Consider the following 14,851-nt stretch of genomic DNA (forward strand, 5'->3'; position numbering starts at 1 on the left):
AAAAAAGACCAAAACCTCATCTTTCTCATCTATCTGTGAGTTCATTGTTACAGAACATATTTATGTTCTGTATGTGATTCATCTGAACTAAAAAGGAAGAGAAACATTTCTTCAGATGACCTAAAAAAGTTTACAAAACGTTCATAAAGCCTTCCCCATTTCGGGTCCAGGAAGGATCTTATTCTGTGAAATGCTTATTTAAGTTCCTGAAGTGACAGTGACAATGTCTGAAGCCGAGGTTCTGTACTCTGATGTCAAGTTCACAAGAGAAAGGGGAAACACTGGTGAGTCTTAAATATGATACCTTATCTATCTATCTATCTATCTATCTATCTATCTATCTATCTATCTATCTGTCTATCTGTCTGTCTGTCTATCTGTCTGTCTGTCTGTCTATCTATCTATCAGTAGGCTTTACGTCCCTCCTGAATTTCTAAGAATGACACCATAGCTATAAATACCTCCAAGATGTGTTTTCTTCATTTGTCAGAGTTTAAGTAAAATACAGTATGAATGTTAAATCTAACACTTTCTCTATAATCAGCACATATTCGCAGCTCACTCAACAGAAAGTTTTGTGTTTTGTGTTGCAGGGACCGCTTCCTCGCCGGCTGAAACCACATACTCTGAGGTCAGGATCTCCAAGACGCAGCCATCCACAGGGCTTACTGGTGGGTAATGAAAAGAAGTGATGTGACCTCCAGTCAGTGCTTATCATGAAGCAAACCGGTCTTAGCATTTCTTATTTCTTGTCGGAGTAAAAATCTGTATTCTTTATAACGTACAACCAAATTTATTGCAGTAAAGAATTTCAATTGCTGCCTTAACCTTTAGTATTTAATCAAATGTGTATTCTTCCTTCAAAATGTTGCATCCTCGTGTAACTTCAAACCACCTCGTGGTTTTAAACCACCTTTAATGTTTGTACTGTAAATATACAATAATATTGGGAGAATGCATTCTACGTGGATGGGTTTAAAGATAATTTAATGTAAATGCCAAAGCCATAATTTTTTTTGTAAATATATACAGTAGCATATAAACCAAAATATAAATGATTACATTTCAGGAGCAACAAAGTGACAATTGGCATGTTGTGTGTTTGTCAACTGACTGAATTTTCAAAATGACATAAGTTCCAAATCAAACATTAGCTATGTAAACAAACTTATGACAACTTCAGAAGCTGTCAGCATGAGTTCTGAATGAGGTAAACTGAATACGGAGCAAACATTTGTTATCGACTGGTGCGATTTTGACCACATCTTATTGCAAATAGTGTAGCTTTAAAATGTCAAAACCAGACCTCAAAACATTCCTCTCTTGTAATATCACCGTTACAGTTATTCTCAATCGCTTTGGCACAATCGTCGAATGACAATGTCAAGCTATATGACTATTTAAATCAACATTAGGTCAGTTGTTGCCATGACTATAGTCATTTATAGTAACGTTGGCACAAAATGCACTCAATAAGCCTTGCAGATCAAAATAGTTTACATTCATTTGCTATTGAATCATATTACTCTCAAATGCAATTTTACACATGTCCACTGTGTAAATCCCTACACGCAAAATAGAGCAACCAAAAATCATAATAACCTGTCACACATACTATATTAGATATACACAACGATACGATGGACAGACATAGGCTGAATGGGGAACAATTCAATTTTCTCACAATTTGGAGCAACCAAACACAAACAGGTGACAGGTGAGGATATCACAGCAGATTGTTGTGGGGGGGCTTCGTCATGCCTAACGTTTTATCCCTTGTTGCATTGCAAGGGAGGTCAGGTGTGATGTCGATAAAATGTTGTGGCCAAACAGGAAGGACATTGGATGACCCATGAGGTTGATACATTTGCATAAGGGTGTAACTTTGGTTTGAGAAGTGGGGGGGGGGGGGCACAGAACAGGGGGTCTGGGGGTCCTCCGCCAAAAAAATGTGTTCGATTTGATTTCCATTTCCTGCATTTCTACATATACTGTATTTATAGGCACTATTTTGATACCAAATCCAGAAAATGATGAAGTTGACCATACCGAAATGTTGCCTGAAAGAATAGTAAGCTGCTAAACTATGTATAAGAAAAATATGTCTTATTTTCTTTATTGCTTAAAATAGGGGCCAATCACAGAGACTTATAAATAAAGTAAAATCAAACTAATTTTAAAGTGGGGGTGACGCTAGTCTCGCTTTGCCAGACCCTCCTCCAAAGCGCGCTAGAGGATGGTCTAGCTACTCCACACAGCATTTGGAGATGGGAGGAAAACGTGCTCTGGTTTATTGGCATTTCTCTAAACCAATCATAATCGTCTTGGGCGGAGCTAAGCACCAGAGAAAAGCCACAGTGCCGCTGCAAAATAATCTCGGAAGGAACTTGTTTTGGTGGAACATGTGTACGTTTAAAAGTAGTTTTAGTCATGCAAAAGAAAACTCAGATTGGACAGATAGTCTAGCTAGCTGTCTGGATTTAACCTGCAGAGATCTGAGGAGCAGTTAACCATAGTCCTCAAAAATCCACCGGAGTTTAAAATTACAACACAAAGAAAGACCAAGGCAACGGATATCCGGCCTAAATAAGTGAAATCCGGCGCGGCGGATTTTCCGGTGGCAACGGAGCAATCCCGGAAGTGGAACGTCAAGGATATAGACTAGGGTGATGCAAACTGGATTTTGAAAAGTGGGGGGGACATGTCCCCCTGGTCCCCAGTGGAAGTTACACCCTAACATTTGCAGCATTTTTCTTTAATTCTTGCACATATTGTACAGCAGTTCTTGTTAATTTTGCTGTTGTATATCTTTGTTTCTGTAGAAACTTCCTTTGTGTATTTGTGGTTGGCTGGTGTGTTCATACAATGAGAAAGTATAGTGTGTATTGCTGACATCAATACTATTTAGCAGTGTAAATATACAATGTGAACCACTGGACAATATCACAGAGTGGGTAAGTGACCTGCAAAATGTGATTCTCAGTCAAAATAATGATCTCATGTTACAAATGTAAATGATAAATCATTGTCAAGACAAAAAGTTTCTTTAATCATTGCTTAGACCAAGACAGTCAAAATGTTAAGACATCTTGTCATATGACGGTGTACTCTGAAAGTGTAATAGAGTGATGTGCTGAATGTACCATGTGGTGTGAGGATTGTACTTAGAGTTTTAAGTCAGTTTAGTTTAGTTTTGTAAGTTTGTTTCAGTAAATGTGCCAAATCGATTGAGGAAAACTGTAACTGCAAAGACAGAAAAAGAAATCTACCACTGAATGAAGAGAGGACTTGCTGACAGGGTCTGGTAGTTTACTGTGAAAAGGAAAGATGAGAAAAAGTCACGTTGGAGAAAAAATAAGGAACAGACAATGAAGCAGGGTCACATAGTAATTAATGTTTTAGTCATCGTTTTCTACAAAGTCTCAAGCTTCATTTCATCATATTTGAGTACTCATATCCGTATGTCTGTGCAGAGACTACCTGGGTGATGAATAATGTACCTTAAATAAAGTGGTGCTAAAGAAAACATGAGCACATCTCCAGTGAATCAGCCATACATTTGCATAAACCTTTTTTTAGATTAAAAACTTGGATGAAAAAACACCACAAAGTGAACTCAAATCTTCGTCATCTTCGTCATCTTCATTCTGAAGGTCTAGAATTTCACCTTTGTTTGGAAAAAGTTAACTGTAAAAACTAGGGCTGTCAATCGATTAAAAAATGCAATCTAATTAATTACATACTCTGTGATTAATTAATCGAAATTAATCACATACATAATTAACGGTGCCTGAACCAATACATTTTAAGAAAGTAAAAAAAGAAAAGACAAAAAAAGGGTACTAAACAACAGTTGGTGACATTAAAGAACGGCTTGTTTATTGCTAAGGCCATATGGTCAACATTAAATGATTTAATAATAATGTATAACAATAACTTATTTCACCAGTAAATTGCTGTTGAACGACAAAAACAACAACCAGATAGGAAAAGGACATTTACAATAACTTCAAATGCACCACGAGGATGTAGTTTACCAGTTTCATTGAACGCACCGTCTGTGTTGTTTCTCCGACGGCAGCTACAGATTGTTACATCCCGGTGTTGAATCCTCTACAGTAAAACACAGTCACACTTTACACCGTTTAGCGTTAGCTGTCAGCATTTTAACCGTGTTTAATCCAGCTACTAGCTAGCGGTAGGCTAACGTTAGCTGCTGTCGAGTATAGTGTTAACTAGCATCACGTGCAGCGGGGTTTGTGTTCCCTGTAACGTCTGTTTCAGAGCAACAGAGAGAAGCGCAGACATATCAGTGGCACCAGATTTTCGTCTGTATGCAAACGTCAATATGAATGGATTAATCTGCGTTAATTTTTTTTAACGCGTTATTTTTCTCAGATTAATTAATCGAAATTAACGCGTTATTTTGACTGCCCTAGTAAAAACACATTTGAAAGTTTAGACTGGAAAATTAAATTGCTGCCAAATATATGGATTTATATTTCACTTTTACACTGACTGTGATATTTCTCTTTCCTCTTCTGCAGTCTTTGTACGTACATGCAATTACAGGAACTTTGTTTCTCGTTTAAAAAAACATTTAATAAACCATTTAATCTGAGAAAGCCCACTAATAACTCCAGTTACTTCAGTTCATCTAAACACACGTCTCTGTCATTTCTGTTCAGCAGATTCCCAACAACAACTGGTGTCAAATGGACGATCGAAGTTCCCATCGGAGACAGTGGCCTTAGGAGTTGTCAGTGTTCTCCTGGCAGCTGCTGTCATCGCTCTTGGCCTGATCTGTGAGTTTGTTCACTTCTTTTCAAAGTAATTTCATTTTGATTATAAAATCTGATGGTTGCTTTGAAGAACAGCACTGGATGCTTTCAGGAGAACTTAGGAATTCAAGTCTGATGTGTTTTTCTTAATTGATGCGTTTTCCTATTTCAGAACTATTGATGTAAAATCAGAAAATGGAATTTACAAATGTCACATTTTCAGTCTTTTCTTCAATCCAGAGCTCCCTGTATTTATAATAATTACTCATTGGAGTTATTCTGCTCTGAACAGACTCCTGCTCTATAAGCTATGTTTTTTTTCTTTTGTTAAATCAGCTCATAAAAACATGGAACTTTCCCAAAGGCTGACTGAGCATGATGCTGTGGCAAAAAATCTCACAGGTAAACTTTCTCAGCTGCAAGGTCAGTTTAAAATGTGTCACATTTATGACACTTTCCAATTTATTTCTAACAGGTGACACCTAATAATAATCTGTTAATAATTATTTCTCTTTGTTTCTACTCAATTTACTGGACCATGAAAGTTTTGTTCTCTGTTCAGGTTTTCAAATAAGAGTTGATTCAGATAAAAGGAAAATCTTTGTATCTTCTTTTATAACAGAACAATACTCTAAAGTAAAGTCATGCAACATGGTGCAGCCAATGTGCCCAAACCCTCCTGATGTAAAAATGAGTAAATGATGGATTTTTGCCTTTCTTACATGTTTGCATCATTTGATGATAATAGAAGAAACAGTGATGGATTGACAGATTGTCTTATATGCTCTCAGATTCAAACTCTTTCACATCTAAACTCCTGCTGCTTCCAAATCACACTAATGTAAACAGTGATTTGTTGCACCTGACTGAAGTCTTTGCTGTGATCTCTTTAAAGATGAGCCAAAATGTGAAGAAGGCTGGGAGCTTCACGGAGGGAAGTGCTATAATTTCTCCATCGACAGTTTGCCCTGGTACCTCAGCAGAAAACAATGTATAGATCAACATGGAGATCTGGTTAAGATAGACAGCAGAGAGGAGCAGGTATGCCACACTGCTGCAGCTTCATGTTTTATCACATCATATGTTTACACATTAGTTAACATGGTCTCTCAGCACAGAAAAGTGATGTCACATGTTGATGATTTCATCAACTTTTCCTTTTAAGACATTCCTGGAGCTGAAAGTGAGAGAAAAAATGAACGAAGATGAGGACAAGTTCTGGATCGGACTGACGGACTCAGAGACAGAGGACACATGGCTGTGGGCCGACGGCTCGCCACTGGATACAAGGTTGGACTGTTTTGTCAATTTCCAATATAATAAGTAATCAGTTTTATTGAACCAGTTCTTTCTGATCCCAATATCTCAGTTTGACTTTTTGGTTCTCCGGAGAACCAGACAACTGGACAGGACGAGATTCTAATGGAGAGGACTGTGTGAGGATGGGGGAGAAAGGCGGAACTCCAGACCTGAAGTGTTGGTTTGATAAATCCTGCAAAGAGCATCACAGACATATTTGTGAGAAAGAAGCAGCAGCTGCACGTTTAAAATGTGTCTGAGATGCAGTTCAGCTTAAGTCTCGCTCAGCCTGTTACACATGCTCAGGACAGGATGCAGAAAGTGGAGTTTTAATGCAGCTAATGATTAAAAATAAGCCCTGCAAAGATTAAAATGCTTCTTGAATGTTTTCTTGAATATGCATAACTATGAAGGAAAGGATCACATATAAAAGATAAGAGATAACAATCCTGATTGTGCAGAATTAACCTAAAGCTTTTTAATGATTTTATTAATTTGTGCTCAGGCACCTGTACAAAAGCATTTACAAAATGTTTGGATATATTAGAAGCTGTGGATTTATTAGATGCACAATAATAAAAATGTTAAAATCTTTGACTAATTCTGTGTTTATTGAAACTAAACAGCTCCATATTGCTCCAAGTGAAGTATTTTAGCCATGATTCTGAACTATGAGTGTTTTGAGTCTTTTTCAACATATACAGACTAAACATGTAAGGACTGATTATTCTGAATCAAAGATAAATAACATTAATTAAATAACAAAATCAAAAGACAAGCATATCTCTCACATCTAATCAAAGACAGTGGGCCTCCACCTCGTCTTTACATTGATGCTTCTATAGAAGAAATATACATGCCATACTTGAGATGTTTGTTTGTGTCCTATATCCTAGATGACATTCTTAAATATGCTGCTACTTTTCCTTATTCAGTCTAAAATTTAGATTATTGTTTAATCATTTATTTAATGCCAAAGAGCATAACTAGTTGATGAGTGAAGTGGTTTTAAAGCAACACCATGAACTGCAACTGTGACATTTCACCAGTCAACACCTCAGTTTATTGTCTAGCAGACATAACATCTATCAACACTTACACTGTTAACTATCCATACCATTCTAACGTGTCCCACTCGACCTGAACCCACCGTACAGGCAAGACTAACACAATTATTATTTTGTGTATAGGGAACTAGACTCTTTAAGAAAAAAAACCCCTCCTACACCAGTTTGACCAGAAAGCTGTGAAAAGTGTCAGCACTCATAGTCACTCAGTGTTGATGGTGTGCTGAACTTTGATGTTAATCTAAGTTAAGGAGCCTAAAAAGAGCAGGCCGAAGTCAGTGGTGAGTTTTGAATATGTTGCTTGATGCTTTCTATCTATCATGTAAAACTTCACTTCCACAAATTATTTCAAAAAAGATTTTGGTTTTGTGCTTATTGTTACAGAGAAAGTTTCCTCATTGATTGTATAATGAGCCATCCACAGGACTACAGACAAGGTAATACCTAGTGGTGGAATGTAACTAAGTACTGTACTTATGAAGTACAATTTTAAGTTACTTTACTTGAGTATTTCTCTTTTCTGCTACTTTATACTTAGGGCCTACTCTACAATAATTCAGAGAGAAATGTTGTACTTTTTACTTCACTTTATATTTGACAGCTTTACAGATTGATTATTAAAACAAAATATAAATCAATGGTTATGTAAATTTACTGTAAAATAGAGCGAAGAGACAACGTCAAGATAGAGAAAAAAATGAGGAACAAACCATGACTATTTTTGTTATCAGTTTGACACAGTGACCAACAGGAAATTGTGAGTAGCATGCCACCCCATGTTTCCTGTTGGTCTCAAGCAGCAGCAGCCCTCTGCACTGCCATAGACCAACAGCAATGTGGGAAACTGCTGCTCAGTGTCGCAAGTGAAACAGGGCGGCCACGTAATGGAGCAAAAATAACTTCACATTTTTAGGTTTAAATCTCAAAATGTCAAATTTTCTTTAGAATAATCACCAACTTGTAGAAGCATGAAACATAATGTAGCATTTATTTAAACTCAGTTTAAAGCTCACTAATTATTATCTTGTTTGTTGAATCGGAACAAAAAGCAAAGTATCAAAGTATATAAACGACTAATTCTTGGACGGCAGCCATATCTTTTTGGAGTCTTGCTGCCACTTGCGGTGCAGGCAACGAGTTTGGAGACCGAGGTTTATTACACTGTTAATTAGTGAGCTTTAGAGGTGCTGCTAGGAGAATTTTGTGAAGTTTGGACAGAGCCAGGCCGGTTGTTTCCACCTGTTTCCAGTCTTTATGCTCAGCTAAGCTAACAGGCTGCTGGCTGTAGCTTCATATTTACTTTACAGACACGAGTGTCAATCTTCCCATCTAACTCTGCAATAAAGCGAGAATAAGACGAGAAGCATATTTCACAAAATGTAAGTCTTTAAGCACTGTAATGGGATTCTTGGTGGCATGTTGTTGTTGCTTAACTTTATATGTTATTACGTCATAATATTACACGGCTCTTTGATTCTTTGAGAACTGCAACAGTGATACAGAAAATGTGCTTCTAGATAGGTACATATCATTACCTATCTATCCTCACATCTGTTTTACATCTCTGTCTCTTCTGTTGACACAGCAGAAGCTCCAACCTCCCAACAACACTTGGTGCCACGTGGAGGGTCAAAGGTCACATCAGAGAGAGTCGCCCTGTTCCTTCTCAGTGCTCTCCTGGCAGCTGCTGCCATTGTTATTTGCCGTCTGTGTAAGTTTGTCTTGTTGATGGACTCACATAGCTACACTGGAGAATAAAACATGTTTTGGTGTTTGGGGTGACCTCCATGAGTATACAGTACAGTGTGGAAAATTGAAATGAACTAAGAATTTTATTTCAACGCGTTAAACTTCCAATTAATCACTGACTTAATGTTGAAAGGACTTTCTTCTAAAGAAAATGATCAAGCATTGACCGATTTGAACCTGTACTTCTGGGTTTTCTTCAGCTTTTGATAACCTACAAAACAAGAAAAGTCTCCAGACACTGAGGGACGAGCATGAAGCCATGAAAAGAAATCTCACAGGTAAGCCAGTCAGGTTTTGAAACTGTCTACAAGTCACAGGTCTACTTTAACTTGCATTGCAACACTACAGTGTTCAGTTTCATTCCAACAGTTGACAGATCTGTAAGAATAATCTCAGCTGCTCTCGGATTTAACACTTGCACATCTAAACTCCTGCTGCTTCCAAATCACACTAATGTAAACAGTGATTTGTTGCACCTGACTGAAGTCTTTGCTGTGATCTCTTTAAAGATGAGCCATGTCAAAAATGTGAAGAAGGCTGGGATCTTCACGGAGGGAAGTGCTATTATTTCTCCACCGACAGTTTGCCCTGGTACCTCAGCAGAAAACAATGTATAGACCAACATGGAGATCTGGTTAAGATAGACAGCAGAGAGGAGCAGGTATGCCACACTGCTGCAGCTTCATGTTTTATCACATCATATGTTTACACATTAGTTAACATGGTCTCTCAGCACAGAAAAGTGATGTCACATGTTGATGATTTCATCAACTTTTCCTTTTAAGACATTCCTGGAGCTGAAAGTGAGAGAAAAAATGAACGAAGATGAGGACAAGTTCTGGATCGGACTGACGGACTCAGAGACAGAGGACACATGGCTGTGGGCCGACGGCTCGCCACTGGACACAAGGTTGGACTGTTTTGTCAATTTCCAATATAATAAGTAATCAGTTTTATTGAACCAGTTCTTTCTGATCCCAATATCTCAGTTTGACTTTTTGGCTCTCCGGAGAACCAGACAACTGGACAGTAGAAGATCCTGATGGAGAGGACTGTGCGAGGATGGGGAAGACAGCCAGAGCTCGAGACCTGAAGTGTTGGTTTGATAAATCCTGCAAATTGCCTCACAGACGTATTTGTGAAGCAACATTTAAAATGTGTCTGAGATGCAGTTCAGCTTAAGTATCGCTCAGCCTGTTACACATGCTCAGGACAGGATGCAGAAAGTGGAGCAATGCTATTCCTTTACAGCGATTGTTAGGCAAACATTACAATGCAATGTACTTAGAGTATTTAACGTAAAAGTACTCAATGCAGAAAAATGTCCCCTGTTATTGTTTACTGTTATCATTAGATTATTACTCATGCATTAATGTGAAAGTAGGATTTTACTGTTGTAGTTGGTTGAAGTGGAGTTCATTTTAACTGTTTTGTGTCAGACTGCAACTAATGATTGTTTTTATTATCAATTCATCTTCTGATGATTTTCTCCATTAATTGACTGATTGGTTTGTAAAAATTTAGAAAATGGTGAGAAATGCCTGAAGTGACACCTTCACAATGCAATTTTTTGCATATAAAATACTTAAAAAACATCAAAATAGTTGCCAATTCGTTTTCTGTCAATCCACCAATCATTTCAGCTGTACTTGTATAAACTGTTTGGTAGTTTAATTTATAACAAAGTTTTATATTTTATAAGCTCTTCGCTTTTTGTGTGCAAAAATCTTAATTTGTTAAGTTAGTAACTAAAGTCAAATAAATGTAGTGAAGTAAAAACGACATTGTTTCCCTCTGAGATGTAGTAGAGTAGAAGTAGAAATGTGCAGTGAGTGACCAGAGTGAGCAGAATTAACCAGCTTTTACTGATGTTCTTAATTTGAGCTACAACAGCTCGGGTCAACTGTAAAAAAAAAGATGCAAAGAACAATTTTTTAAACTGTCTTTTTGTGTTTGTTTGTAACTTTAAAGAATTTTACAAAAAATATTTCCCTAAAAAAAGTGTTTGTATATAACATGCAGCAATAGTAGTCTTTCTTGGTCTGTTTCCATTTTGGACATATGCATAATAACGAGGTAATATCAAGTTAGTTAAAACAAGGATTACTTTTCAAAAATCTGTATTTATTGAAAATAAACGATAACTAAATCCCGAGTCACAGCGGAAAGCAACATTCAACTGACTCAAGAGATACAAACAAAAAGAGTTGGCGAACTGTATGAATCAGCAGTTAACGTAAACTTTTTCTTCTTTTCTCTCTTAAAGTTAAAAGACATCAGCGGCTGGCTCAGAATTTGAGGGTTGGTAATAACGTTGTGGAGCGAGTAATGAGACGGGAAAGTGTTGGCACAAGTACTGAAGCTAAGATTGCATATGTTTTTGCACTCTTTGCTGAATTTTCCCAGTAAAACGTCCTTGTAGCTGTTGAATTTTCCCAGAAGGCTGCTGAAATAAAGGGAGCTGAGCAGTTTGATGCAGTTGCATGATCAACCAAGTTTTTCAGTAATAAAAAAAAAAAGTCAAGAACCGGGCAGCTTTGTGCAACAGATTAATTCAGACATCTATCTGAAGTCTGACAGTTAGTTTAAGTTAGTCTAAGCCAAAACCCCTGAAACAGCAGCTCAACTGTGCAACAGTAACAGTTCCAAGTCCAAATGTTTGAAATGGTTTGAAATGCAGGCTGGTTGTAAAGTTTCAGTTTGATGGAATGTATTTGTCTTTGGTTTTTATACAATTGCAAATGCCCAAATTTAAACACTGATCTCCAAAAACTTAAAAAGGTAATTAGTGCTCCAACTGCCCTTCATCATTCCGAATCCTCCTCGTCAAGTATGAACCGTGTGTCATCTTCCCCCTGCTGGTCCACACCTCTTCTATCTTCCCCCTGCAGCTCTCGGACGGCGAGGATTCGTACAAGCATGGCCTCCATGGTGCTGTCGTCCAGAGGGGTGGAGGAGAACCACAGAGGGCTGTTGGGAACACAACGGCCATCTGGAGAAAGGTAGAACAAGTCGGTGCGCTGCCTCAGCGAATCTGAGCTGGATGGAAGGAGACAAAACAGAATATAAACATGTAACAACAAGCTCCTAATTATTTTACAGTACACTGTGTTTTTATGTGTTGACTTGTCTTCCTGGATGTACTCTGTGTGGTATCGTACAAACTTTGAGACTGATGATAGCTACCTAAAGCTCCGAAAGATGATCGAGTTTACTTGGATAAATTGATATTACACTCTTTTCCCGAAAATATCTGGGTGCAATTTTCTCTTGATGCAAGTTTCTTTTCTGTGACATCGTTTTAACTAATGTTTATAAATTATTTTATTACAACATTTCAAAAAGCATGTTAAGAAGTGCTTTACAAAAAACAAGGCACTGAAGACCGACGACAGAACAGAACTACAACACAACGTTAAAAAAAGGACACCTTGTTCACATAAATATTGTCATCTTATGCTGGTATGATCAATATTTTTAACTAAACAATGGGTCAAATAACTACATGCATGTGAAAGGGGCCAGTTATTATAAAATCAGTTACTGCAGGTTAAACATTGAGTATCGGCACAATGTAAAGGTTCAAAAAAAAAAAAATGTTAACATGCCTCAAAATCCCATACTGCTCATATCTTAAATCATAACATCTCATCAGCAGGAGGGAGGGAAAGTAGTACGTGGACAAAAAGTCAATAACACGACTAAACTAAAATGCATAACATTTTTTAGCTACTTACCACTTGGAGAGGTAGAACTCATAGAGTCTGACTGGACAGCGGAGAGGGTTCTCGGTGTTCTCCATCATCTCCAGGAGATCCTCTTTACTCTCATTTTTCTTGCGCTTCTTAGCTGGTACGCCGTCTACATCTGATGAACAAACACACTTTTTTTTAACACTCCATGTTTCTATCATTTAATCTGCAGTGAAATACGTCTAAAACTAAAATATCAAACTTTCATATACTGCAGCTGAACAAAATGTCTCTGAAATAATCCAATTTGAATAAGTTTAAGTACTTTTATATGTTAAATGAATATTATTAAAATATAATCAGGTACATCGCTTTGACCCTCAGCCATACTGGTACCTGGCTCTGCCTTGTTTATGGATATTGGCGGGTAGAAGCGCAGGAAAGTGGTCTTGGTGTTGTTCTGGTGTGTTTTGGTGCAACGCATGACGTGAGCAAAGGACAGCTGGCGGTGCTGCTCCACTGTGGTGAAGCCAAAGTACTTGCAGCAGAAGAAAAGGAGAGTGTTGAGGAGGACGATGGGGGAGTACGCCCCCAACTGTTTACAGTCCCAGAGAAACTCCTCCTCCACACGGGAATGGATATAACCTGCAGAGAGGGGGAGAGAGACCCGTTACAAATCTGGTCAACCTGAGGTGATCAGAGCCAGAAAGAAAGACATGGTGACTCACCGCTGGCTGATATTGAAGGTTTGAAACCTTTCAGGATCTTGTTGAACTTTGTGGAGAATTTGTTGTAGATCAGATCGCTGAATATGTTCTCCATACGGCCGTTATCAAACAGGTACTACAGAGAAACGACAAAATTACACTCAGACAAAACAAGAACTGTGTGACCATATACACCATTGACCCAAGTGATTTGTGAAGGTCTATCCTCAGTTTGCAAAAGAAAGAGAATGAATACCGGTATGTATGAATGCTTCCAGCAGAGGGCGCTGCTCTAACAACTGTGTGTCCTTTACTAATCTTTAAACTGCATGACCGGTTTTTGGTTTTTGCTCTGATGTTTTTTAGAAAGCCTTTTAAACTGCATGACTCTTGGAGAATTCTGTCAATTTTTTACCATTTGTATTTATTAATTTACACTTTTCTTTAATAAACTAAACATTTCTATTACTTTTTATGCCCAGAGTCAGAATTGGTATGTTAAAGCGTAAAATTTCATAAAAAAATAAAGAAAAACCTTTAACTGCAAGAAAAAGTTACTTTTACTGAAAACTGGGTTGATGTGAGGAATGTTTATAACATCTTTATGATGCATTATGAATCAAAGCACATGTTGACTTTTTAGCATCTCCTGTATAATGTGGTAAACAAATTAACAAAAAAGATAACTGAACAATATACATCATTTATATAAACATCTGGTTAACTGTCTCATTTTTCTCATATCTACAAATTTGCTAGTAAAACAGGAGCAGTCCGTTTATAGAATGGTCCAAACATATCCATGAAAAGACAGATGTCTGACACAGCAAGTCATGGATAGCATACTGTAAATGTGTGTGTACAGTGTTGCTCATCTTGCCTGTTGTATGCCGAGACAGAGGTAGAACAGGCTGTCGGGGGAGTACGGCTCTCCATCAGGTCGTTTCACCTCAGTAATGAAACAACAGAGGCTGTCGCTCAGCTCGGACACAGAGCAGCGAAGAACATCCTCGTTTAAGGTCACAACATGATCTAACAGAGGAAAAGAGTCAGGAGAAAAGTGTTTAACATCTGTTTAAACCTGCATTTGATAAGTTGTGTTCTGGTAAAAATGTACGCAGAATGAGTGGCATTTCTTGGTTGCGGTTTGTAAACACAACATTCAAAGTTTCAAAGCCTCCTCCACGGCTCAACGAGGATTAGAGTGCGCACAGATTCACTTTTTTTTTTTGGAACAAGCTTTGTCCGCTTGGCGTTTCGCCACACTATATTTGTGTTTTGTTTCTCTGCGCTGTATCCGCCATTGTTGTAGCCTCCTATTGGATGCATGCTTATGATCTGGAATCTGGTCACTACGTTGTTACAGAGGTTGACACCCAGAAACATCCCCAACACAGAAAAAAAAATGAAAATACAGAGAGAGGGCAGGGTCTCTGTAGATACAGACAAAGCCACACACTTCTAGCGGGTCGAGTGATTATTTGAGAGGGATTATTTTTGTATAAATCTATACATAGTTTCTTTTACAAACATCTCTAATCCTAAAATGACTGACA

General features: G+C 37.8%; 3 protein-coding genes across 9 annotated transcripts in view; 2 read left to right on the forward strand and 1 right to left on the reverse strand.

The window, feature by feature from the left end:
* Positions 1-184: 184 nt before the first annotated feature.
* Positions 185-6,675, forward strand: LOC144528748 (hepatic lectin-like). Of its 3 annotated transcripts, none has more exons than XM_078267537.1 (8): positions 185-284; positions 594-671; positions 4,689-4,805; positions 5,118-5,183; positions 5,404-5,475; positions 5,677-5,822; positions 5,947-6,071; positions 6,151-6,675. In XM_078267537.1, the coding sequence occupies exons 1-8, from the start codon at positions 224-226 to the stop codon at positions 6,338-6,340; spliced, it is 855 nt and encodes a 284-aa protein (XP_078123663.1). In that variant the 5' UTR covers positions 185-223; the 3' UTR covers positions 6,341-6,675. The 3 variants fall into 3 exon arrangements, with proteins under 3 accessions (XP_078123663.1, XP_078123664.1, XP_078123665.1); XM_078267538.1 differs by having other exon boundaries at positions 4,692-4,805; XM_078267539.1 differs by lacking the exon at positions 5,404-5,475.
* Positions 6,676-7,326: 651 nt separating this feature from the next.
* Positions 7,327-10,812, forward strand: illr4 (immune-related, lectin-like receptor 4). 3 transcript variants are annotated; one of them, XM_078268284.1, is made up of 7 exons: positions 7,327-7,428; positions 7,505-7,584; positions 8,733-8,858; positions 9,097-9,174; positions 9,406-9,557; positions 9,682-9,806; positions 9,886-10,812. In XM_078268284.1, the coding sequence occupies exons 2-7, from the start codon at positions 7,557-7,559 to the stop codon at positions 10,076-10,078; spliced, it is 702 nt and encodes a 233-aa protein (XP_078124410.1). In that variant the 5' UTR covers positions 7,327-7,428; positions 7,505-7,556; the 3' UTR covers positions 10,079-10,812. The 3 variants fall into 3 exon arrangements, with proteins under 3 accessions (XP_078124410.1, XP_078124411.1, XP_078124413.1); XM_078268285.1 differs by having other exon boundaries at positions 7,532-7,584; XM_078268287.1 differs by having other exon boundaries at positions 9,862-9,941.
* Positions 10,813-10,999: 187 nt separating this feature from the next.
* The window catches only part of LOC144529274 (uncharacterized), a 45,874-nt gene continuing 42,022 nt past the window's right edge, over positions 11,000-14,851 (reverse strand). For all 3 annotated transcript variants that reach the window (XM_078268273.1, XM_078268275.1, XM_078268274.1), the window contains 5 exons: positions 14,176-14,327; positions 13,317-13,431; positions 12,985-13,233; positions 12,634-12,763; positions 11,000-11,935 (listed from right to left, as the gene is read on the reverse strand). In XM_078268273.1, coding sequence (XP_078124399.1) covers positions 11,704-11,935; positions 12,634-12,763; positions 12,985-13,233; positions 13,317-13,431; positions 14,176-14,327 — 878 coding nt within the window. In that variant the 3' untranslated portion in view covers positions 11,000-11,703. The remainder of the gene's footprint in view (positions 11,936-12,633; positions 12,764-12,984; positions 13,234-13,316; positions 13,432-14,175; positions 14,328-14,851) is intronic.

Source organism: Sander vitreus, chromosome 14 (genome assembly GCF_031162955.1).
Source record: "Sander vitreus isolate 19-12246 chromosome 14, sanVit1, whole genome shotgun sequence".
NCBI classification, from domain to species: domain Eukaryota; kingdom Metazoa; phylum Chordata; class Actinopteri; order Perciformes; family Percidae; genus Sander; species Sander vitreus.